This window comes from Glandiceps talaboti, chromosome 18 (genome assembly GCF_964340395.1).
Source record: "Glandiceps talaboti chromosome 18, keGlaTala1.1, whole genome shotgun sequence".
In the NCBI taxonomy this organism is placed as follows: Eukaryota; Metazoa; Hemichordata; class Enteropneusta; family Spengelidae; genus Glandiceps; species Glandiceps talaboti.
Window position 1 is genome coordinate 15,811,160 of NC_135566.1, and position 27,961 is coordinate 15,839,120.

Here is a 27,961-nt window from a genome sequence, read left to right on the forward strand (position 1 = left end):
ATTTCTACTGGGGGGGGGGGGGGGGAGGTATGTATTTTATTGATTTGCAATACAATTCTATGCATCGCTAAGGAGTCAATGGAACGCAGTCTACACTTCTGGTCGCCTATGTCAATACACGTGAATGTTTCTTCCAAACAGTTTAATTTGTAACAAATAAGATAAATGCAAGTTTTAAGCTCATATAATTATGGAGGTGGGAAATTTAAATATGTACAGTATCTTTCCAGAGCAAAATTACAAGAGATGCCTACAACTGAAAATGGGAAAGAAACATTCCTGTGTATTAGCATAGCCGACCGGAAGTGTAGTTGTCGACATTGTCATGCGACTTCATTCCATTTGACTCCACAGCGATGTGTAGAATTGTATTGCAGGTAGCGAGAATTATTAAACCACAGAATACTACTGTATCTAATATACTTAGTACTTACTGAGTATATACATTAGAGTTCACTTCAGTAAACTTCACATATTATGTCTTTCAGAGTCTTGAACCATTTCATAAATACAACAATATAATATTATAGTTTATACACATGATTTATTGAACTAAAAAGTAGTGCCGAGTTAAATGTTGACATAGCGAAGGAAAATGATGAGTTGTACCAATAACCGGATGCAATGTAGTGACAATAACATAATAACAATTGACAATCTTAAACCTACATGGGTTTTTAGAGAATGGAAGTCTCAGACAAAATTACTAGAAAATATCATTATCATGTTATGAAATATGACATTACACTGCGATGATTACTAAATAACAACATAGTTAATAACTGACCAGGTTATAACGCACAAACAGTTCAAAAGTTTTTTTTTAGCATTGATCATTTGATCTGTCTTATTTTTTTTTGTATATACAATTCAAACATGTATGATAGTCATGTCAGACAGACTAACAAGAAAGCCTGACTGTCTTGTATTATACCCTGTGTACATCATTTGATCACAGTGATTTGATCTACCAAGCTGCTGGTCATTTTTGGTAACAAACGGTTACTGAAATAGAAGTATACGTCCTTTACTGAAATCTGATGATCACGTGTCATTTACTGAAATCTGACGATCACGTGCCATTTACTAAAATCTGATGATCTCATGTCCTTTACTGAAATCTGATGATCACATGTCATTTACTGAAATCTGACGATCACGTGCCATTTACTAAAATCTGATGATCACATGTCCTTTACTGAAATCTGACAATCATGTACCATTTACCGAAATCTGACGATCATGTACCATTTACTGAAATCTGATGATCTCATGTCCTTTACTGAAATCTGACAATCATGTACCATTTACCAAAATCTGACGATCATGTGCCATTTACTGAAATCTGATGATCACATGTCCTTTACTGAAATCTGACAATCATGTACCATTTACCGAAATCTGACGATCATGTACCATTTACTGAAATCTGATGATCTCATGTCAATTCCTCAAAATCTGGATAACAATAGGTCAGAAGCTCATAAAACTATTTATGACATCATTATTAAAATATTTATAGAACAATCATAGTATAATTATTGTCTAGGGGGGTCATAGAATCTCATGAAATCTATCTAACCAGATACTTTTTCTGTTGTTGTTAATTCTTTTCCTTGTGGCTGAAACATAGAAAAAAAGAAAAAAAAGGATTATTCATAAGTCATGTATCAATGATTCAGATGTGTGCAGTGTTCTCCACAGGATAGATAGCAAGGATGAATGCTAATTTGCATAACAATTGACACCATTGTTCTCCCCACTATAGAGACAGCATGGTGCAAACATCATCCTTGCCATCCAGGCTGCCATGCTTGACATATTGACAGGTTTCTGCTATGCTTCAAAAGTGTTCTACCATCCTTGAGTTAATAGTATCTTTGAATGACAATATTAATTATAATATTATTCATGTGAAGAGAAATGACTGATTCCAAATGTCCATTTATGTATGTGTTAAATATAGCTATGTCAGAGTATGATTCGGTATTGAAGACATACATACATATTACACGCTGATCATTATACAAAGAATTATGCAAATTACCATGTTATTGGTATGTAAATCTAGGTGGGGCTGGGTAACCGGAACCGAAGAATTTTTTTTTCAGGCCTAAAGGAATGCTACATATTTCATATCTACCTTAATAAATATGTGAGTAGGTAACATTCTTCCTCCAAGATCGTCAGCTACACCAGGATAACGTGGCATATTAATATGTAACCGTGGCAACTTGACATGTCCAGGAACCAATGGATACAAGTTGTAATTTAACACTTGACTGTTGCTAGGCAACACTCTAAAACAGACCTGTCATAACAATGAGAATTGATAATATAATATCTGGCAATATTTAAAAAAAAAAACCTTACTGTACAAAATTGATTGAGTGCCATTGAACCTAAGTTCAGTCAATATTCACAAGTTTTTTCTCAAAACATAAATTGGCTTTGATCTTTTGAAATGTAATATCATACATTTTGTCTCTGAATTGCTTCTTACATTTGAAAAATAACATAACATTTCTACCTGTTTATGTCCAGAAAACATGAATGCTTCACTAGGTTCCATACCAGCCTCAATTTCTTGAACCATTGGTGTTTTATTGTACACAGTATATTCTACGGGTAAAGGACTCCTAACTCGGCCATGTGATGGGATAGAGGTCTCTATAAACAGTGGGATGTTCTCCACCATAACACTGGGTAAAGCCAGGATGGTCTGTATACTGGGTAGACTGCCATCATATGAAGTCCTGAAAATACATGATTAGTTTGACATCGACAACGTTGAGATCCAACACAGATGTTTACATAAAGTGGTATGCGTTGTACCATTACAGTGACTAAAGGTATATTACAGTTCTTTTCTTGCAAGTGAGTCACAGCTATTAAACAAACTATCAAGATCAGTGAATCTGATCGCAAGGTTTCATGTTGAGACAGACACCATAAAGATAATACACACACATCACTTACACTGTGTGGGCTCTGTATTTTTCAATTTTAGGGCTTTCCATCGGGACTTTATATGTGAGTATTGTTTAAACTTTAACATATTCTGTACGAAGTGGGTATGGGTGGTGAATTTGACAATATTGAGATCCAACACAGAGATGTTTATTACCCTGTTGATGATTGGCTGATACTATCAGACAGAAACATTCAGTATATATGACAGCCAATAGACTAACCTTTTCCATTTGATGGAATAATGTCCTATTGGTACGGTACCCTGTTGATGACTGGCTGGTGCTACCAGACAGAAACATTCGCTAGCACCCTCATTTAGTTTCAGAGATACTGCAGTAAAATAAAATAAAATAAAATAAAATAAATAAGTTTCATATTTATGGCATCACTGCAATAAAGAACCTTGTTAGTGCAAAGTCATCTGTAAAGAAAATTAATGGAAATAGGCCTTTCCAAATTTTGCCATGGTGGCGCTCTACTTCCTGTCTGTGTGTACTTTGGGGGTATACATAGTATAGGTTACTTGGTTAATCATAGAGCAGTGCTGCTTTCCTCAATGTCTGAACAATACCAAAAATCATCCCTGATTTACACTTTTACAGAATACCAAGGGACAAAGCTCTTAAGAAATGGTACTATGAGATGATGATACCCCAATTTGAGCGAGGGCGCTGTTTTCTCAATTTCCTGTTTGTAGTCTGGAATGGCCTATTGCCTAGGAAGGCTGATATATCACTTCAGTCTAAGTTCGGATCGACGTCAGCTATGTACTGATAAGTGAAAATGAATGAAACAAATGCATTTGATCTCAGTTATAAACCAAGATTTTACTAAACATAGTGAATTCACAAGGTCTCCTTTCCCCTTTAATGGTTTTCTTCATCACCAAAAAAATGTCATCAGCTTTGAAGATCACATGAATTACAACGGTTAAGGTTATACTGCCACCCAGTGGTCACTTGTAACTAAGGAATTCATCAGTCTGATTCCATACTTGACCAGAACAGATTGGAAACTCAACTGTATGTGTGTTATATCCATTGTAATTTAATTTCCATTATATCACACATACCTGATGTCAGCTGAGATTCCAATGTTTCATCCATGGAATTAACTTCATTTGACTGTTCAAAGAAAACATATAGTACAATATTGTTTTACATTATTTTTGTGCACACTTGGATATTTTGATATTTCATTTCTGTCGATACCAACAAATTACTCGTGTCTATCGGCTACTATTGTGCTCTATGTTTGAGAATGAATGTTCATGGTTTCTGGATTCATAGTTACAAAATGAACATTGCTACTCACAGTCTGAGTTGCTTCCAATTTTGTTTTTCTCTGTATGAAAGTAGAAATCTTCATTTGCAAGTACATGTACTATAATTAGGTTATTGTTTACTTGTATCAATGCTGAATATCGTTGGTATTTGCATTGCAGTGCATTGCAGTGCAATACTGAAAACGTTATTGTTCAGTGGTGTGCAAAATAAGCTTCGTAAAATTCTGAAGTGATAAGTTCACTCTCCTGACCTAAGTTCATGATTTTAGTAAATCGTTTGAAACGAAAGTAGAACTCTGTGATACTATATATGTCAGCGTGACACACTTGGGGTAGTTGAACTCATTGCACTTACCATTGTCAAATGACTGGTTTCTATGGTGATGGGTTTCTATGGTGATGGGCCATGGTGAAGTAAACCATAATACTTACCAGTGTCAGGTGACTGGTTTCTATGGTGATGGGTCATGACGATGTAAATCATAATACTTACCAGTGTCAGGTGACTGGTTTCTATGGTGATGGGCCATGGTGATGTAAACCATAATACTTACCAGTGTCAGGTGACTGGTTTCTATGGTGATGGGCCATGGTGATGTACATTTGATGTCTATCATTAGAAGGAATGGCTCCTCAGAGTGGACATGTTCAACTGTTTCAAACTGATAAATAAATCAAATCAAATCAAATCAAATCAAATCAAAGCAGAAAGATGTAGACTTATCAATGTCGGCGGCTGTACTTCTTTACCGTAGTACTTTGCCAGGTGTCTAAATGTTAGTAAAAGTATACTAATACTCTATGCAATGTATATAATATTGGTTTGATTCTGTTGGAAAATTAATGTACTGAGTATTCATTGGATTTTCATTTCACTTTTTAAAAATCTAAATACATGGAAATGGCATCAAAGTACAACATGTGGCTAAATATACTTTAACAACTAAATATTTTTTAACAACCAAATATTTGAAATGTTTAGAATAGAGAAATTTGTATCCTTCTTATGCAGTGAAATTTTTTGTACATGTTATTCTTGTACATCTAGGTAAAGTGACCCTATTCTCTGCCTCTTCTTTTTCCTCCTCTCTATCTTCAGGTAAAATAAAATTTGTTTTAAAATTTTGATGTCGGAACTGAGAATTTGGGTTGGTCAGGTAATGAGAGAGAGAAAAATAATTTGGGTCATCCTAAAGCAAATCAACAGGTAAAGTGAGGAGAAAGGATTAGACCTTACCTTGAGAGATGCAAGTTTAACGGAAACATCATATGGCAACACAGTCTCTATCACAATGGATTCCTCCTGTAGAAAGACAATATGTACATCATCACTGGGTATGGCTAGACTAAATTACAGTGATATCAGATGTATGACAAATCTTTGAAGGATTGCCATAGCAACAAGAGTGATCTTGTCTTCTATGGTGTACATATATGTGCACATGCATGTGTGTGTGTGTGTGTGTGTGTGTGTGTGTGTGTGTGTGTGTGTGTGTGTTTGTTTGTGTGTGTGTGTGTGTGTGTGTGTGCATGAACATGCACCATGTGCTTCTGTCTGTCTGTCTGTCTCCCTATATGTATGTATGTATGTATGTATGTATGTATGTATGTATGAATGTGTGTGTGTGTGTGCATGTCTCTGTCTGTCTGTCTGTCTGTCTGTCTGTCTGTATATATGCATGCATGCATCCATGTATGTATGTATGTATGTATGTATGTATGTATGTATGTATGTATGTATGTATGTATGTATGTATGTATGTATGTATGTATGGATGGATGGATGGATGGATGGATGGATGGAAGCATGCATGCATGCATGCATGTAAGTATGTATGTATATGTGTAAATGATGGGGTGGGGAGTTAAGGAAGCCATAGAAACAGGAAATCCTGCCTTCTTGAGTTAGGTCAATCATACAGAACACTACCATTCTTTTGTACAGCTGTGGTTATTTAATCAAACTCATGTGTGATAGTTAATAACATGATACAATATAATACTACATTCATTACTGTTTGGTTTGTTATTTACTTTATAAAATCCAAGTACAACTAAAAAACCCTTCATAGATCTATTACTATCTTACCTTGTAACAAGTACACTGGACTTGAGATATCTGCTGTTCATGACTCACGTCAACATTTACTTGGTAAATAGTTTTTATTGAAATAAAACGACTTCCCGTCTGTAGGGCTCTCACATATAACTTCTTCTCAATCTGTTAAGTTTAGAAAGCATAGTTTATTTATCATTACACCATCATATTGGAATCTTCCCTTTATTGACTACATTTCGCTTACCAAAGCTATTTTACAATGGTTTGACAATAGTCAGTCAGATTGACGACAATGTTACAATTAATATCACGTAACATGAAACACAATGTCGTCTGGCGCAACAAAAATCTTACTAACATTGCTACATTTTTAAAACCTTACTGACATTGCTACATTTTAGCATCTGGCTCAACAAATATCTTACCAACAGAGATATTTATTGAGCCAGACGATATAATGTAGCACTGTTGGTAAGATTTTTGTTGAATCAGATTATAAAATGTAACGATGTTGGTGAGATTTTAGTTGCACCAGAAGATAAAATGCAGCAATATTAGTAAGATACTTATTGAGCCAGACGACATTTTGTTTCAGGTTTTATGATTTCAATGTTATTATTTACCCGTTCATTTGCTTGTAATGATCCCAGGCTTACGCTTTTAATTCTAGGAGGTGCTACAGAGCCAACAGTCACTTCATCCAGGAATACATGGGCTGTAAATAAAACAAACACACAGCCCTTTTACACTTGATATACTTACAAATGTAGTTATGAAAACTACATATATTAATGCATTTATAACATTAAAATAAATAAAACATGACAATTACTACCACCAAGCGTTGTAACAAAAGATATGTACTTTTATGATGTTTATATCATATCATGTAAACAAAAAGTACTGGGTCCTTGCAGGGGTGAGGGCGCTAACATGTATAAGTACGGTACATGATAAATGTATGGTACAATAAAAATCTATCAATTGACAACATATTATTGCCACAGTTGTTCTAGCAGATAGATAGCAGCAGTTTTATGGTCTGTACATACAATAGGAATGTAATGGTAACCATTGACAAATAAATTTGAAACTTGAAATTGATATACATGTATACAGTTAAACCCTGTTAGTGCAAACTCACTTACAGTGAAAACTCGGTTACAACAAACACTAGTCACAGGTACTGATATCATGCCATTTTTTCTATGTTAATCACAATGTTTAGAACGAACCCACTATAGTGAAAACCTGTTTACCACGAACTGATTTTCCGTCAGAGAACAATGGTTTTTGACACCTACAACAAACAGTTTACTTTTAATTTTATCGTAGTGCTACAAAAGGATGAAACTTCGCTGACAACAAAAACATGGGTCTTCACACATCAACACTGTGTGAACTGTAGGCAGGATTTGATTTGATTTCTAAACAAAGGCTGGGATCTCCCACTTTTTTTGGCGTGTACATAGAATGGAGACGTTAGGAGAGAGGAGTCGCTAGACAAGTAGTGACAACCCTTAGGTCACAAGTATTTTCCGTCTGAATGAAGGAAATATTGGGGAATAACATAATTATACCAGTACCATTAATATCAAAGAAAAACCCAGGAAAGTAGCGGTAATTTTGAATGTTTTGACTCGTATTTCAAACACAGCAGAACCAGTGACATAGACACACCTTGTCGTGATATGACACACATTGTCGTGACGTAGAATGACGATGGTATAAATTCCATATTTTTGGCTTGCCTTATGCATGAGTATTAATTGTTTGTAAGTTTGGGTATAAACTGGATTGTTCATTAGACGGTTGATACAATTGTAATTTGATATTAATAGTTATAAACTTACTTGATGATTCCAGAGTAGTGTCTTGGCCTTCCTTCAACCCAGCTGAAATACTATGACAGAATAATGAACACTGTGTAAGCACCTAGGCATACTTACATGTCTTAGCTAAATAACTCATAGACTTGCTGAAGTCTCTCGGCTTTTTTTTCACTCCGTATTTGAATAACATTTTCTAAAAACACAATCATGTTCTTTGGTGTGAAATAGCGACCTGAGTGAGTGATTGCAAACAGGCAGATGAACACTAAGCCGTTGGGAGATTACTAGTTATTTGGAATTTAAAAAAAAAAGGTGAGTAACAAATTCAAAAAAATTAAAGATTATAAGACCAAAAAAAAAAAATTCTCCCAAGGGACAGGTGCCAGTCTAGATAAGTCATAATTTATATACATCATAAAGTCAATATAATAATCTATAGTATATTTGTATGAGAAATTGACAAGGGAAAGGTAAACCTTTATTTTTGTTTTTACTACCTATCACTTCAAATTTAGTTTTGTATTCATTTTGTATATTTGTATCATGTTTCTTTGAAAGTGTAGCTTATTTTTGTTATCTGGTGAAATAAATGTCATTTATCCATTCAGTTAGAAATAGGATAAGTTTGCTAATTACCTTAAGTTGTCTATTGCGACATCTTCATTGTTCGTTAGCACTATATTGATACAATAGAACTCATTCATTAAGGTTGGTGGGTTGTGATATAGCTGAATGTCCATTTCACTGGATCTGGGTATAACGCTACAATCAAATAACACACAAATTAATACACAGAGTTCAGTCAATGTCAAACAATGCAATCTATCACAATCAGTAAATAAAATGAAAATATGCACAAACATGTACTCAGTCACACACACACACACACACACACACACACACACACACACACACACACACACACAATTAAAAACAGATATATCCATCCAGTCACAGACACATCCATACTTACACACAGGTAGACAAAGACACATACCACAGAAGCACAGACATAAATACATTCACACATGCACATAGACAAAGACAGACAGACAGACAGAGATCATTAAAACCAATAACATGGGAGTACTTAGTGGTTGGACTGTAATACGATTGGACAGTTAAACAGCTCTGGATAGCAAATGTGTTTTCAGATTTATATTAATATTAATGAATAATAATAATACAAGACACATGAAATCCAAACCTAACTCACCTGATAGATGGATCTACATGAATGAAATCCCTGTCTAACTCACCCGATTGAAATCCCAGTCTGAATAAAATCCCAGTCTAACTCACCTGAATGAAATCCCAGTCTAACTCACCTGATAGATGGACCTACATGAATGAAATCCCAGTCTAACTCACCTGATAGATGGACCTACATGAATGAAATCCCAGTCTAACTCACCTGATAGATGGATCTACATGAATGAAATCCCAGTCTAACTCACCTGAATGAAATCCCAGTCTAACTCACCTGAATGAAATCCCAGTCTAACTCACCTGAATGAAATCCCAGTCTAACTCACCTGAATGAAATCCCAGTCTAACTCACCTGAATGAAATCCCAGTCTAACTCACCTGAATGAAATCCCAGTCTAACTCACCTGAATGAAATCCCAGTCTAACTCACCTGATAGATGGATCTACATGAATGAAATCCCAGTCTAACTCACCTGAATGAAATCCCAGTCTAACTCACCTGATAGATGGACCTACATGAATGAAATCCCAGTCTAACTCACCTGATAGATGGATCTACATGAATGAAATCCCTGTCTAACTCACCCGATTGAAATCCCAGTCTGAATAAAATCCCAGTCTAACTCACCTGAATGAAATCCCAGTCTAACTCACCTGATAGATGGACCTACATGAATGAAATCCCAGTCTAACTCACCTGATAGATGGATCTACATGAATGAAATCCCTGTCTAACTCACCCGATTGAAATCCCAGTCTGAATAAAATCCCAGTCTAACTCACCTGAATGAAATCCCAGTCTAACTCACCTGATAGATGGACCTACATGAATGAAATCCCAGTCTAACTCACCTGATAGATGGACCTACATGAATGAAATCCCAGTCTAACTCACCTGATAGATGGATCTACATGAATGAAATCCCTGTCTAACTCACCCGATTGAAATCCCAGTCTGAATAAAATCCCAGTCTAACTCACCTGAATGAAATCCCAGTCTAACTCACCTGATAGATGGACCTACATGAATGAAATCCCAGTCTAACTCACCTGATAGATGGATCTACATGAATGAAATCCCTGTCTAACTCACCCGATTGAAATCCCAGTCTGAATAAAATCCCAGTCTAACTCACCTGAATGAAATCCCAGTCTAACTCACCTGATAGATGGACCTACATGAATGAAATCCCAGTCTAACTCACCTGATAGATGGATCTACATGAATGAAATCCCAGTCTAACTCACCTGATAGATGGATCTACATGAATAAAATCCCAGTCTAACTCACCTGAATGAAATCCCAGTCTAACTCACCTGATGGATGGATCTACATGAATGAAATCCCAGTCTAACTCACCCGAATGAAATCCCAGTCTAACTCACCTGAATAATATCCCAGTCTAACTCACCATATGGATGGATCTACATGAATGAAATCCCAGTCTAACTCACCTGAATGAAATCCCAGTCTAACTCACCTGAATGAAATCCCAGTCTAACTCACCTGATAGATGGATCTACATGAATGAAATCCCAGTCTAACTCACGTGAATGAAATCCCAGTCTAACTCACCTGATAGATGGACCTACATGAATGAAATCCCAGTCTAACTCTCCTGATAGATGGATCTACATGAATGAAATCCCAGTCTAACTCACCTGAATGAAATCCCAGTCTAACTCACCTGATAGATGGATCGACATGAATGAAATCCCAGTCTAACTCACCTGATAGATGGATCGACATGAATGAAATCCCAGTCTAACTCATTTGGTTTGGGTTGACCACGTCGTCTTGTCACATCCTCCTGTATGTTTGTCATTGATGCCGAATCATTGCCAGCACCTGTCCAATGTAGTATAGCACAACAAGTGTCTTCATTACCAAGTGTCAACGCTACAGACTTAATCTAGATAAACAGAAAATACAACAAATGATTAACAGTGGTTCTGAAATATTCTATCACACATTTATACACAGTACAGTGTACAATCAACTCACACATCACTGTCAGAAGTTGATGTACAATCGCCAACATCAGACCGTGGACAAATGGAACCTGTGCAGGGAAAGTAAACAAGTGAATTGGATTAAATAACACTTGGCACAGCATGTTGGAAATACAGAGACTTGTATTACATTTCATAGTTTGATAAGAATAGTTGTATGGCCTCTTTGCATGTAGTTTTAATGTAGGTTTTACCTCAATCTTTCTGCCCACATCTTCTGGTGATGCCACAAAGTGAAATGTGTATAGTTTGACTTGTCCTGGAGTGAGATACAGGTCGCCATGGGAACTACTAGGAGATCCACCACCAGTGCTACTTGCCCCTTGTCCATCAGTCAGGGTGCAAAACTGATTGTAGTCATGGTTACTAAGTAATACTGACAGCTTGGAGAACTGGATTGGAAACTGGCACAGTGCTCTGAAATATACATGATATAAATTACTGAAAACTGGCAGATACAGCTAAAAACAGGAAGCATTCACCACATGACTGTGTGTCACATAATTTTATGATCGAAGATGATCATTTAGCACGTTGGGGTAGTCTTACTTGACAGATAACAACACTTTTCTGGTAAACACAGCAGAGCAGGATTGTCATTGATGTAAACAGAACTCCCTCCTCCATTGCAAATAACATTATTAATTCAAATTTGTCGATACTGTTCTCATCTGTTATTAATAAGTTAACCGCAAGAGACTTAATGCCACCGAAATCATCTGCTTTGTTTTTCGAGAAAAGTCTCAGGAACAGAAATGTTGCATTATTACCTTAGGTACACTTGTAACACTACTGGGGTATCAGCTGTACATCTGGATGTTGAAAACCTTGACTTGCATTCCACTGGAAAATAACAGTGCATGACTCATAAATACCCCAGAATGAATGAAAAAATATTTACTGTTACATATATCCAATCTAGATCAACAATGTTTTGGAAGTCGAGATTTTGAAAAAATATTTACTAGACGGGGCTGAATTTTGTGAATTTAAGTCTCATAGACTGACATACTGCTGTATAGTCCTAAAGACAACAATGTTTTGAAATAAATTCAACCAACAACTATTTTCTGTACATTTTTTATATGCTTACCAAATGGAACAATATTTTGCATTTCTACAGTAAACATAGCTGGTTCATCTTTGTTCAATGTCTCTTTCCACAGCTGCTTGGCGGTCTCCACACTGTCACTGGGACACCCTGACTCTGCTTCTGGTGCTTTGTTCTGTCAAAGTCAAACATGGATAGGTATCAGTACAGACTATAGAAAGCTACACTGTAACAGATTCACAACATCCAACATATCAAGCCAGATTCTAATATTTCCTAATCTTATATGTTCAAATAGATTTGATATCATCATATTTCTATCATTTTATTCATAAGAACGATAACATTCAGCATTTTGTTACAGAACTTATAATGTATTCACAATATCAGATTATTAGTTTATAGTGCTTCTATCTTCAATGTAACTTTCTGCATACTTCATATTAATTTGAGACTGGTCAACTTTTTTTTCTCGTTTTCTGAGAACATTGGTTTACAAAGTTGATTACATTGACATTATTACTGTTCTATACTAAAGAGTAAATTGAAAATTACACTTACACCTCTTTTCAGAGAAGCTTGCGCAAGGTATTAAATGAAGTACCAAGATCAGTGAGCCTGATCACAAGGTTTCATGTTGAGATAGACACACAAAATAGATAACACACAAACATCGCATACACAGTGTGGACTCTTTATTTAGTTAATGATATAAACAGTAACTGCATAAAAGCAACAGTTCATTTGGCTGCTGACCATGGATTTTGTTGGAACTTCAAGAAATAATACCTCAAGTCTATTGTAATTGTAGTAGTTTGTGTGATGTTACTGTTTATATTATGAACTAAATTAGTTGACACTGTGTAAGTGATGTTTGTGTGTTATCTTTATTGTGTCTACAGAGCAGACACTGTGTAAGGGATGTTTATGTGTTATCTTTATTGTGTCTACAGAGCAGACACTGTGTAAGTGATGTTTGTGTGTTATCTTTATTGTGTCTACAGAGCAGACACTGTGTAAGTGATGTTTATGTGTTATCTTTATTGTGTCTACAGAGCAGACACTGTGTAAGTGATGTTTGTGTGTTATCTTTATTGTGTCTACAGAGCAGACACTGTGTAAGTGATGTTTGTGTGTTATCTTTATTGTGTCTACAGAGCAGACACTGTGTAAGTGATGTTTGTGTGTTATCTTTATTGTGTCTACAGAGCAGACACTGTGTAAGTGATGTTTGTGTGTTATCTTTATTGTGTCTACAGAGCAGACACTGTGTAAGTGATGTTTGTGTGTTATCTTTATTGTGTCTACAGAGCAGACACTGTGTAAGTGATGTTTGTGTGTTATCTTTATTGTGTCTACAGAGCAGACACTGTGTAAGTGATGTTTGTGTGTTATCTTTATTGTGTCTACAGAGCAGACACTGTGTAAGTGATGTTTGTGTGTTATCTTTATTGTGTCTACAGAGCAGACACTGTGTAAGTGATGTTTGTGTGTTATCTTTATGGTGTCTACAGAGCAGACACTGTGTAAGTGATGTTTGTGTGTTATCTTTATGGTGTCTACAGAGCAGACACTGTAAGTGATGTTTGTGTGTTATCTTTATGGTGTCTGTCTCAATATGAAACTTTGTGATCAGGCTCACTGATCTTGATAGTTTATTTAATAGCTTTGTCAAGCTTCCTAGAAAAGAGCCATAATAGAGATAGTTACATACCGATATAACACGTATTAGATTCATCTGTATATGTCTCTTTTCTTCAGCTGATATTTTGGCATCTTATAAGAAGTCAAGGTTAACGTTAAAAGGACTATATACATATATAATGAATAGGTATCAAGTGTATACAATATAGCCTATATAACCTAGCTTTTCTGGTCCTAACACAAATGGGTCCTCACAAACTACTCAAATTGAGGTGGGATGTGTGTGTGTGTGTGTGTGTGTGTGTGTGTGTGTGTGTGTGTGTGTGTGTGTGTGTGTCTGTCTGTCTGTCTGTGTTTGTCTGTCAGTCTGTTGTTGCATGTGAGTGTGTGTGTGGGGGGAGGGGGTGTTCCAAGTTGAAACATTACCAATGCATGATGAATTCTATGGAGAATATAATGTTCACGGTTCCAAGAATCAATAGGGCAGTTGGAAAGGTAAATTAGAAATGAATGCTACTTTTATCAATTGATCAATTACGAACCATCACGTAATGATTGGGTGAGAGATATTAATACTGAATAATTAAATCTTTAAACAAAGGTTCGTAGTAGACGGATTAAAACGTCCCATTCATTTCTAACTTACCCTTCCACTGTAACTATCGTATATTTTACTGTCCTATGATAAATGCCATACATCAAAGACTTAGGATGTACCCCTATTCCTCTTCTAAGCCTAACACAACAGTGTTTTCACTAAAGGCTGGGAACCCTGGTAACAAGAAGGGGGGAAACCTGACATAGTTTCTATATATTATACCATAACATTGGTGGGGATCAAACCTCGATAAAATAACTAGGGAACTCAGGTAGATTGTACCTACTTACCGCCCTTAACAAAAACACTGCACAATCTGTACCTTGGATCCAAACATGTACCTTTTGTACAATCAGTCCATTCTCATAACACTCAAAGGTTTATCAATGAATACAAGGACTAATAAATAGTCTTAGTTTTGTAATAACGCCATTGACATGACCATCTCATAAAATACAACTGTAAGCACACAGTATTCTTAATTTGTTCATTAGACACAATATGAGATGAATCTAATCCACTTGAGCAATGGTATGTATGAATAGATCATTCTGTAAACCATGGAAAGTTAGCAGAGTGCCTATACACTTGTCCATCTTTTGTCAGTCTAAAATAACCAGTACAGATAATCTTAATCCGACATTTGACACTCAACAGATGTGTACTCCTTTTATCTGCTTTACCTTAGGACCTTAGGGATGACTAATGCTTTCTCAAGAAATGATTGACACTGTGTGTATCACAACAAGTGACTCACAACGAGTGCGTCACAACAAGTGCATCAAAAGAAGCTGAGACCGAGTGCATCACAAGTGAGTGACAACGAGTGCGTCGTAACAAGTCACTGACAACGAATGTGTCATAACATGTGACTGACACAGTGCTTCACTGCAAACATACAATATATAGTAGGATAGCCTGCCCTCTATGGTCAAAAAAGATGCAGTAGAAGGTTTACTGTCTAAATAAAGATTTCAGAAAAACTGACACTTCAGGCCTGAAGCTGCCCTGTGTGTAGAGTACGATCCATATACAAAATCAAGTATAGAGTATAAGTGTGTAACAAATTAGGAAGGTTTAGACCTGAAACATTAGCTTTTCGATATTCTGTATTTAGAATACTGGTAATCTTTATCTATAATGGCTAGAACAATAAGCATATTAGCACTTAGTCTCTCAACATGTCAACTGAGGACCAACCCTCATGGGTTCAGGTGTTAACACAGGAGGAGATCAGAGTGCCCTGGGGAAAACCTGAATTGCTTGATCTTGGATCTGTGAACACTCTACAGTCAAGCATTCAAATATACTATCTTTACATAGTGTCAATACAGTTGTTAAATATTTCAATTTCTCTGGTTAGAAAGTGTCTTTTTAACAAGAGTAAAGGATACATCTACCAATGAGTTCCAGTGAGAGTGTGACATATTCCTTGACACTGGCAACCAAATACGCACACCTAGGCAAGTCATAAAAGTATTCATATTTTATATCTTTGACATTTTAATATAGAATGATTATTAAATTTCATTATGTCAATACTGAAGTAATGTTTAGATCAATACAATACAATACATTACAATACAATGCAATACAATACAATGTAATGCAATACAATACAATACAATGAATTGTTTTGAAGTGTCCTGTTTGCAAGAACCTGACTCATTTTGATAATAGTAGTGTTTTAAGGGACAATCACACAGCTTCATACAAGCTCAATAAACGAACTTTCTTCATGGGGGGGGGGGGGGGGGGGGGGTGTCTGAACTTCATTTTCAAATGTCCAAATTTTGAAAACTTTCATGCTTTCAATGACAACAGGTTCTGTGTTTACTACTTCAATGTTGATAAGTTGAATAAAATAGACTTAAACCTGATATACAGTGCTGGGTTTGCAGTTAATATTTTAGTGTTTACCATCATGTGTTTACCACCATGTTTTTACATTGCATCAATCATAGTGGTGTGACCACTACAATTTTCATCATGGTTTACATCATATATAAAAGTGTCAACATTGCACTTATGAATTTTCATTTAGGGGAGGGTTTTTTTTTGAAAAATGAAAAAAGGTTCATTTAGTGGCAATCTGGGCTTGTGCGACATTGTGCGATCATCCCTAAGCTAACCATACTAAAGTACACTTTTCATCAGGAAAATTAGAAAATGTATCAAAGTGTCACCATGGGACATCAAAACACATGACATTGCATCAACATAATCACACACTGACAGGATTTTAATTTACAGAAATTGTTTCATGTAACGCTATATTATTCATCATCAGAGACAACTAAATATTGATTACTACTAACCTTAGTGCCATGGTTAGTATGGAAGTCAACAAACCCCACCATCTTTCATTCCTATAGTCCCATGTTACACGGTCTAACAGCCTGTAATACAACAAAAAACCCCCACAAACTTACTATCATTCTACATCAGATGCTGTAAACCTGGAAATGTTCGTGTAAGATTTATTTTCGCTAATTTCGCTACAAAACAAAAACGCAAAAATAAGTAGAGGCGAAAATATATATTTCTGCATAATGCAATGTACCAGTATGGTTATTAGTGAAAATTAATCTTTGTGAACTACATGAAGACTGTAAAATCGCAAAATTGTCTAGTCGTGAAAATATGCAGGTATTTGTCATTATGGTGAAATGATTAAAATTTGTGGCTTGAAATCTACAACATAGTGGTTGGAACTTGGGCCTACATACATGTAGTGGTTCCAACACGACATATACTCCTTTTTGCATTCTGTAAAGCATTACATACAGGGGAATGCAACTTCACAAAATAAGGTATTTTCATAAACTTTGGGTTCTGGAGAGTCATTTCATGATTTCACACCACATAGATTTAGCTCGATTGCCAAGAAAAACCAAATTGAAACTGTTTTTCACCTCCATTTTTCTTACAGAGGTACTTTGTTGCCCCATGGGGCTTAGCATCCATGAAAATGCATTAGATGAACAATGAATATTCATGACTCCTAAGTGCTTATTTCCTTCAGATAAATAGTCATAAGTATGCATTTTTGTCAGCTGTAGTTATTGTATGGATGAGGCACATGTTTTTGGCAAACACAAGTCAGGGGTTTCCAATTGCACACACTTTTTCATTTCAATAATGACTTCAAAATCTTTGATTATAGAGTTATAACTTACGTAAGTGCTTTATTGTAATCTTTAGCATGGTAATATTCTTCTCCCATCTGTACCACTGTACAATACAAAATACAACAATCCATGGTTAGTTTCATAGTAGAAATCATAGTGACTTAGGGGGTCCAAATTATATGGGATGTTGGTGGCTGAGCGGTTAACTCATATGCCTCTTACCACTGCAGTCTGGGTCCAACTAGTCTGTAAGTGACACTGTGCCAGAGTGAACAGACCAGTGAGGGTGGAGTAACACGGCATAAATTACAGTCTAGGTTTAAACCCACTATGTATGTAAGAACAGCGGTGTTCAGTTTGACCCCACTAAATAATGTAACACCCCCCCCCCCACCCCCATACTCTGATTTTTACTTGCTTTAGTACTAAGGCACTGCATAAGTGGGAACAAATAAACAAATTTCAGAACTTATTTCGATAAATGCTTAATATAATGTGGTCTTTAGAAGGTAAAAACCTGGTTGAGAATATCAAACATTGAAGTCTTTATAGTTATCTGAACATGTGTAGGAAGTCAAATTAGATGACAGCTATTTACTTTGGAATTTTGCCACAAATCTTTCAAAATTGCCATTACTTTCCCCAATTTTTCTTTGATATTACTGGCGCTGGTATAATTATATTATTTTCCAATAATTTTCTTCATTCAGCAAGAAAATATTTGTGACCTAAGGGTTGTCACTATTCGTCTAGCGACTTGTAGTGACAAGGCCCCCTTATATTTTCCTTGGCTGCACAAAGAAAGGAATATTATTACTGTTGTTTTGTATACTTACTAAGGTATCTCTTCATCCTAGCTGACTTGTACTTCTTAAACTGAGCTACAGCACTGCTTAACAGAGGAATTATAATCCACTGCGGAAAGACAACCATAAACAAAATTCACTGCATTTGTTAAAGGGTACAGACATCTCATTTAAATACAAGACTTGAAGTTGTGTTCTTTTTTTTGACAATTTGATGAGTGCATACATTCATTCAAGAGCTAAATTATTTGTTCACCAAAGCCTATGGTGTGCTTTAGCCATTCAGTGCTACTGAACAGAACATTGCTCTGGAAATCGACACTGTAGAAATTTGGAATTGATTGATTGATTAATTGATCGATAAATCCTGCATGTTCTAGATGTACCTCTCCTCTATGGAAGTATTGTAAATTGTATCATACAGTGCCAATGATACAGTTAAATGTTTAAAAAAAAAAAGTCAAAGGTGACAGTGATACAAATCTGTATATCACCACTTTGATCAAATTGACAACACATTCATAATATCAGATAGGTAAATTAATGTTCTTCAACAACTGTTTTCATAATCAAAACTTTGAATTGAGTACAAGTAAAATGAATGGCATATTTCATTATTTTCACGTCTCAAGATCTCATACTATTTCTCCATGTGAGTTACAGCTGACAAAATGGCAACACAGATAGTGTTAGTCACTTCAGGTAAACATCAAGTACTCGCATACTATCAAATTTGCTTTCCATAAACCATTCCTAATTTTCATCACTTATTTCCTTTCCTGGTCATTTTCTCATTATCCATATCAACCTTGTTGTACTCACCGAGTGGTCGACTTTATCTTCTTTATACTGAAGAGCCTGAATGCCTTCTTTCTCCTTGCCAGGATCAGGGGGGTCAATGCTTTGGTGACCCTGTCGCCATGGTCGCTGTCCATAGTACTCTAACTTGTCTGCATCTTCCAAAGGGTTGGGGTCTGGCATGCTGGTTGCTGACTGATTTCAATATATGAATGATAAAAATGTTTACAATGCTATGTTTTACACAGAGAATGAGTCGTGCAACACTCTGTGTTCTACCTAGATAATGGGTTGTGTGTGTGTGTGTGTGTGTGTGTGTGTGTGTGTGTGTGTGTGTGTGTGTGTGTGTGTGTCTGTGTGTGTCTGTGTGTGTGTGTGTGTGCACCTGTAATATCTATTATCTATGTACACACACACACACACACTCACATACACACTCACACACACACACACACACACACACACACACATGTATGTATGTCTGTGTCTGTCTGTCTGTGCACCTGTAATATCTACTTACTAAAGCACTTATATAATCATCACTTGCTAATTTGTACCTTGTATTCAGGCATAATACATAAACGATTTGATGATGTAATTCATTTTATATATGTATACTGAAATATCAAGGAACCTATTACCTTGCCATCTAATGTACTATGCTATTTAGTATTAACAACATAAGGAGGAGACCACTAATGTACTAGAGTACTCTTACTGACATTAAAAACATACAGTACACTAGAATTGTTCAATCATAGACCCTTTCGTGTAGGGTCTACGGTTCAATCAAGGTTTTTGAAAGTATTTTGATCAAGTCAAAAGCTTCAATGATATATGAGTGACGCAGAACACAAGTTTCTATGAAAACTTACCAGACAAAGCCCTCTACATAGTTGTTTTCTGTTGATAGCATGGTTAGCAGCTTGCTGGTAGTAGAAGCCTGGATGTTGTGTTTGTATTGCATTCAGGCCAGCTCTGATTGCCTCATCAAATAAATCACCGAAAATCTGAAATCTAAGAAAATAATTTTTATAAATCATTACATGTGTACAAGAGATTACTTGCACCAGTGTATGCATGCCAGTGGTATTTGCACTGCAGTGCAATTCTGAAAACATACCTGCATACCTGCATGTTAATGATATGCAAATGAGGACGTGATCGTTAATTCTATACAAAAGCACATGTCTTTTGCATAGTGTCATTTTTACGGAAATTTGTAGTTTCAGTTAAACATATATAATAATAACATAGAATGGGGTTCTAGTGTGGGTACTCAGGGGTATTTGCACTTATGCTTCCAGTGTTTTCTGCTGCACTTTCACTTGCTATGCTTGTGAAAGTACTGCCTCAGACAACACTGCAAGCACTCATGCAAATACCCTGAATATACCACAATTGCACTCATGCGTCATTGGGCTCTGTCATATTATGAAAGAAAACAATTTAGTATAATAATAATAATATTACAAATTTGTGTTATGTAATTTTAATCAAACAATGAAGTTGAACAATGTTATTGCTATAATACGAGTGAAGTAAGGTCATGCAATTTTATTGGAACGATGTTATTGCACTTTGTGTGAAGTAAGGTTACATACTTTCATTTCAACAACACTATTACAAATATTTAATTTGTTTTAAGTAGGTCACTTACTTTTATTTGAATATTAAACTGTGTTATTATAATTTGAGTGAAATGGGTTAATGTAACTGTAACAAGTAATAGTCTCTATTCTAGCATACAGGTGATATTGTCACACAGTTTCTAAAGAACCATTGTTATAATACGGGATGACCTCAGACTCGCCTATTATAATTTTTTACATACATTTCCTTCTATTTTTTCGCCATGTAAAATTTGTTATATTCATATCAAATTCATTTCCATATTCCTATATTGATGAATTCTTCATATAGAGAACATTGACAAATAAAAATAGGCAAAAACAAATAAAAGTGTGGGGCAACAAATTTGTTATCATACACACACACACATACGATACAAGTACATACATTACATACAATTTAAACGTACAAATATGCATCAATTTCAAAAGCAGCGGTTCTGTTATGCTAAGTGTTCCTAAGCTGTAGTGTTTCAGCAATATAAGTTCCAAGTAGTGTACAACAGTGCGCCCTCTAAGCCAATTTGATGCGCCACTGACGCACACAATTTCTAGTGACGCACCAAAATTTGGTGTTCCCCTATCTCTTACTATGTGGTGACCAGTGTGCCCTCTAAGCCAATTTGACGTGCTACTGACACACACAATTTCTAGTGACACACCAAAATTTGGTGTTCCCCTATATCTAACTATGTGGTGACTCAAAGGAAATGCCAGTTTTTATCATTTTGACTCACAAACTACAAAATTTGGCTCTCATTAGAGGGCACACTGGTGTACAAGTTTTATGTACATAGTAATTATGAAATCAAAATATAGGGTTATTGATCTGTAATGCAAAACGGGTCAGCCCAAGCATACATGGTATACATCTAAGCATGGAAGTATAACCCACTGTGGGTTACACTTCCATGATCTAAGCAAATATTTGGAAGTTATGGTGTGAAAACATATCTATTGTTGGCCTCAACAATTTATTGACACATTACCATGAATTGCTGCTGCATTCATGTATAACATGTACTGCCAGCTGTGAAAACAAATTACCAACAAAGAAGTAATTACAATCCATTCAGAAAGTACAGTAGGATATATTGTAATTACTTTGTTATTAATGTCATACCTGAATGATTGAGAACATTCATAGACTTATTTTCAGCCATGATGCAGGATTGCATGACCGAAAATGGTACAAATCTTGACAATGAATTATGCAAATGAGGTAGGGGTTTTCTCGACTGTGATGAGAATACTTACTGTTTACACATCCAAGCGGAGTGTTCAAAGGCCAACTCAGCACAACCAGTTTTGTTTTTATAGAAGTCTACATGCTTCCTAAATTGTGAGATTGCATCTAGAGGGGCGTTGTGTTGGAAGGATAATTTACAGATCTGCAATAAAGGAAAGAAAGATTTCATTATGACAAAGAAAAAAAGCACTAAATGTCTATAGTTACTGAGAGACTGGTAAAGTAATCAATTACTTTCAGAAACTTTTCCATTTATACCAAATGTTGTCTGGTATTAAAGCCAAGTTAAACACATTTAAACTAAAAATACAGGATTTATTTCTGATCATTCAACAATGAAGAGGGATCATATTAAATATTATTGATGCCAGCATACAACTGCCGACATCAGACCATGGATGAACAGAACCTGTTACTAAAACAGGGAAAGTAAATTAATGAATTGGATTAATAACACTTGGCTCAGCATGTTGGAACAGCAGAGACTTGTATTACACACCATGGTTTGATAAGAACAGTTTTATGGCCTTTTTATGTGTACATGAAATGCTAGGGAACTGGAAATTTGTTTGTGAATGTGAACTATTATGTAGAGTGGCCATAAAACTGTTCTTATCAAATGATGGTAAGTAATATAAGTCTCTGTACTTCCAACATGCTGTGCCAAGTGTTATTAATAGAATTCAGTTTTTTACTTTCCCTGTTTCTAACAGGTTCCGTTCGTCCACAGTCTGACGTCAGCAGTTGTAGGACTTACCTTGTAGTTAATAAAACCAGATATAGTCTTGATTTCTAACATGTTTGTATCATGTGCACGGAGTTCTGTTACGTAGGCATACGCTACTTTATACTGCCTGGTGGTTAAAAATACAGGAATGTTAATAAATAACAGGCTCGTCATAAGAAAAACAAAAGATTTTATAGTGTGGTCACTAGGAGTGCTGTTCGGAGACAGGTTTTAGACTAAAAGTGAGGGCCATGATAACTGGGTACTGTAGCCTCCTTTGAAAAATTATCACTTCCAGTTCTTGATATTTCATGGCAAAAATTGCTCACATTTTCAACCACTTACAACCTTTGTTTCAAATCAAAATATTTTTTAGAAAATCAGGGAGTTTTTTTAGGCACATCGATTTTGATGACTGTAGATGACGCTGACAGTCTGGACACTTCTTTATTCTTGCCAGAGAGGGCGCTATTCAACACTAAGGGCAGGTGAAAATAAATTTTCTTCATATTTTGATGTCGGAGCTGAACATTTTGGTTGGTCATGTAATGAGAACAGGGGACAAAATATGGTCACCCTTATTACAAAGTACACAGTATTACACTTACTTCAATGCTGTATGGGTGTCTTGTTTTAATTCATTGAAGAAAGCAGTCTTGAATGCATGTCTGACAAATAACAACTATAAGATAAAACAGTTACAACCAGTGTTATGGTCATTAGATATCTGAATTCTGACGGACAATGACTACATGTTACAAACAGTTCAACCAATGTTATGGTCAATAGATAACTATTAGTAAATTCTGACAGACAAAGACTACATGATGCAAACAGTTCAACCAATGTTAAAATCTGAATTTTGATTGTGACTCATGTTACTACTAAATATCAACAATGTACATCAAATTCTGCTATCATATAAAATACACTATACTACAAATAAAGCACCACACATGCATTTTTTTTCACAAGGATTTCAACTGTTTTTCACAAAGCTTTTCACACTATTTTTGTTGTCCTTCAGTACATCAATCAATGTACATGTACTTGTGTATGTGGGAAGTATCTATGCACAACAGGGGAAGAATACAAAATAAAGTAATGAAATTTCTACTCACAGAGTCAAAACAATCTGGAAGTGAATCCTAATTTTTTGCCAACATCTCGTCAGCAATTTCAGATTTGCTTCCAAAATATTTTTTGACTCTGTGAGTAGAAATTTCAATACTAAGTACGAACCCAGAGTCTATGAACATTCATTCCCACAAAACAAGGTGTTCGTCAAATTCAAGTTGGATGTTGGCAGAACCCTGCAGCTGCCATTGTTATAAATGTCCACCCTGGCCAAGCTGAAAACTGACTATGTACCTTAGTCCTGTTAAACATGTATGTCTATTACTGATAACATGGACTTTACTCTACATACCTGGTGTGTTGTTTTGTTTAAGAATTCTTTGTGGGCTTTAACTCTTCTAGCTTCTGTATGGTAGTATCCTTGCGCCAGTTCATAGAATGCATTCTCCAACCTGTAACAAAGACAAAACAGTTCTTAGACTAATGCTAGTAATAGTCAGGTTAAGTAGATTACTCATAGACTCGCATATCTATAATACTACATGACTGTCCATATTTTCTTTACTCCTTAGTAAACGCACTTGACACTTGGCAACAGAATAACAGTATTTTCTACTGAAGTCTATATATAACTGTAGTCTTACATATATGTACACTGAGGAAAAGTGTGGTCTTCAATATATGGCTTGCTGTTGTTAACCTGTAAACACAGGACCTGTATACACATATCATACCACAGGGCATATACACAAAATATCACAATATTCAAATATGATCAACTCATGATGGTCGAATGGTTTGATTGGTCAGTTTGGAATCTGCAGGTTGCAGGTTCAAGCCTTGCCTCTGCCATTTGTCTCTGAGTGGCTAAAGTCCTTAGGGCAATATTTGAACCACGATTGTGCTTCAGTCAACCCAGCTGTATAATTTGGGACCTGGTATAGATTTTAGGTCCTTGCTAGGGATAATGATAACTTGACCCTCACGAAAAAAGGAATTTACCTATGACAGTATGAGGCTATCAAGTCTAAAATAAAGTTAACTATTATTATCATCATCATTATTTACTGTTAAAATGACTTACCTAATTGTATATCCAAATAGATGATCTGTATGTGGTAGTACAAACAATGACTTGGCAGATAAATCACATGCACTACATAAAGCTGCTGCTCTCTCTGCTGCCACCATATCTTCACCTAAAGTGTTCACAAACAACATGACATTAAATTATAATATATCAAATTCATTATATAATTACATGTATGTATGTATGTATGTATGTATGTATGTATGTATGTATGTATGTATGTATGTATGTATGTATGTATGTATGTATGTATGTATGTATGTATGTATGTATATATGTATGTATGTATGTATGTATATATGTATGTATGTATGTATGTATGTATGTATGTATGTATATATGTATGTAAAATATATGTATGTCTGGCTGTGTCTGTCTGTCTCAAAGTATGTATTTACGTACCTGGTGGTAGAGGTGCATTTTTCTGTATGAGTACAACGGCTACTTTGGTTCCACGTCCACTTAGACTGGATCTGTAAATAGTCATCAAATATAACGTGTTCATTACAGATACTAACAAACTGATGCACTATAAGACATATATTCTGTAAATTTCATAATTCTATCATAATTTTAAGGGAGAAGACGGAGTAAGCCACCAAATATTTTTTGTCAAGAAACACCTCCTATTTTGAGGAAAAACAATCAAATAAATTTGTTGTCATGTTTTGTAATAAGTCATGATTTGATTGCCATGTGATATGTACAGAATACAGTGTTCACTGGACAATAGTTATCCAACAGTGGCTCATAATACAAAAGATTTTATGAAACCCAGTACACAGCAGATAAGGGTATGCTGTGAAGGCACAGAAGTCGGAATGGATATTATATAATGGTTGCTTGTGTCTGTCTCTTGCAGAGGGTGATTTATATACATTGTTGCATGATGCATACGTGTCTACATGTTATAGTCTGCATGTAGTGTGCAACAGGATATGATACATGTTTTTGTTCTGTTTGTCAAAATTATGACAGGAATGACCACTGTTTTTCATGTAGTATTTATTTAGTAAATCACCCTCTCAAGAGATGGATAGATTCAACAACTGTATTACAATGTATATAAATCACTCTCTGCAAGAGACAGACACAAGCAGTAATTGTGTCCGTTCTCACTTTTGTTCCTACACAGCTTACCGGTGTTTCTGCTGCTGTAATCTTACTCACCTAACAACTTCAACTCTGGTGGCGCACTCCATTTGTCTCTCCTTCCACATCGTCTCATCCCAATCCAAATCAAAGAAAATAACAACCACAGCTGGTACCAAGTTTAGATGTTTGTTCATCCAACCAGTCTTCAATATTCCCTTTGGAATATACCATTCATATGAACTTCTCTGGATGGATATCAAACAAACAATTAGATATATAATTCAAGGTACAGTGAAAAAAAATGAAAAAGTAACTAAATCAAAATGAAATGCACATCAAGCAGTGACGTGTAGCACTAGCAGTGAGGAGGGGAGTAAGTATAGTGTACAAAATATAGGTTAACTATCAAAATGATGGTACAAGGCATGGAAATCCAGTGTTCGCCCAGAGCAAATCTCGAAGTAATTAGGTTGCCAAGCCCTGTAATTTCATAATGTGTCTAATAGTCACTATGAACATATATATGAGCATGTGCACATATGTGTGTGTGTATGTGTGTGAAACTCCCAAGTCCCAATCAACAACTAGCAACCTCCTTGCTCGATTAATAATGTGTGTGAGCGTGTGAGTATAAATACATGTATATATACACATGATACACACATACATACATACATACATACATACATACATACATACATACACACATACATGTACATAAACATACACATATACATACATACATACATACATGTACATACATACATACATACATACATACACATACATACATACATGTACATAAACGTACACATATACATACATACATACATACATACATACATACATACATACACATACATACATACATACATACATACACACACACATACATACATACATACATACATACATACATACATACATACATACATACATGTACATATCACACACACACATCCATTAAAATACTATTATGATGTACACATATAAATATTGCCATCATGACAAATTTAATTAAATGAAGATCTGTCTGTGACTGAATGTGAAATTAAAAAAACAAATACATGTACAGATATTAAATATATAAAACTACCTTTGATCGACATTTCGGATATTCATGGTCACCTGGGAATACAGTGAATGACAATGGAACACGGTCAGGACGTCTCCCAGCACTGAATGAATCCCAGATAGCTTTATGTACAGCGTTGTATACGACATCCAGGCCAGTCAATACGATAAATCCGAGAGGCCGACACGCCAGTTCCGGGGGCAACTCCCCAACACCAGATTGTATCGAGTCCTCAGCTGCCATTTTCCTTGACACATAAAATGTTAGATCGACTGCATACCCTATCTACTATTTTCTCTGAAGACCTTGTCTATTTTGGAGTAAATTCGGCAGCGAAATTTTCTGTGAATATATCACAACAAACGCATCACTCCGACGTACTGCAGGATGATGTGGTAGAAGTAGCTTGCTATTGTCAGTACGCATTTTCCAAAATATCAATAATCGTCACTTTGACATTATTTAATTTATCAAAAAAGTAAAGCGATTAGATTCAGCAGTACTTTATTACAATGAGATTTTATAGTATGGTAATTTATATATTGATATTCTAATTAAGAGATTGTGCCGTGGTAATTTTGAGATCGAATACACAGATTGGGAAAGTAAACCATTTCC

The 27,961-nt window shown here is 35.6% G+C and overlaps 1 protein-coding gene across 1 annotated transcript; it reads right to left on the reverse strand.

The window, feature by feature from the left end:
* Window positions 1-779: 779 nt before the first annotated feature.
* Window positions 780-27,704, reverse strand: LOC144448917 (trafficking protein particle complex subunit 11-like). The gene is made up of 30 exons (XM_078139279.1): window positions 27,365-27,704; window positions 26,344-26,513; window positions 25,576-25,646; window positions 25,168-25,282; window positions 24,436-24,535; window positions 23,615-23,688; window positions 23,037-23,133; window positions 22,288-22,421; window positions 20,275-20,416; window positions 19,424-19,594; window positions 18,632-18,710; window positions 17,844-17,898; window positions 16,983-17,063; window positions 16,059-16,123; window positions 14,137-14,198; window positions 12,465-12,597; window positions 12,142-12,214; window positions 11,566-11,788; window positions 11,090-11,271; window positions 8,786-8,911; window positions 8,171-8,220; window positions 6,941-7,032; window positions 6,348-6,479; window positions 5,496-5,561; window positions 4,813-4,920; window positions 4,046-4,097; window positions 3,195-3,303; window positions 2,531-2,756; window positions 2,144-2,311; window positions 780-1,622 (listed from the first exon to the last, which is right to left on the reverse strand). Exons 1-30 carry the CDS (start codon window positions 27,584-27,586, stop codon window positions 1,578-1,580), a joined length of 3,423 nt encoding a protein of 1,140 aa, XP_077995405.1. The 5' UTR covers window positions 27,587-27,704; the 3' UTR covers window positions 780-1,577.
* Window positions 27,705-27,961: the final 257 nt, after the last annotated feature.

Coding starts and splice junctions, on each gene's coding strand:
- LOC144448917 (XM_078139279.1), bottom strand. CDS start 27,586: ATGGCAGCTGAGGACTCGATACAATCTGGTGTTGGGGAGTTGCCCCCG. Junction 26,514..27,364: donor ATCCGAAATGTCGATCAAAG/GTAGTTTTATAT, acceptor ATATCCATCCAG/AGAAGTTCATATGAATGGTA. Junction 2,757..3,194: donor TATTCCATCAAATGGAAAAG/GTTAGTCTATTG, acceptor ATGTATTTTCAG/GACTTCATATGATGGCAGTC.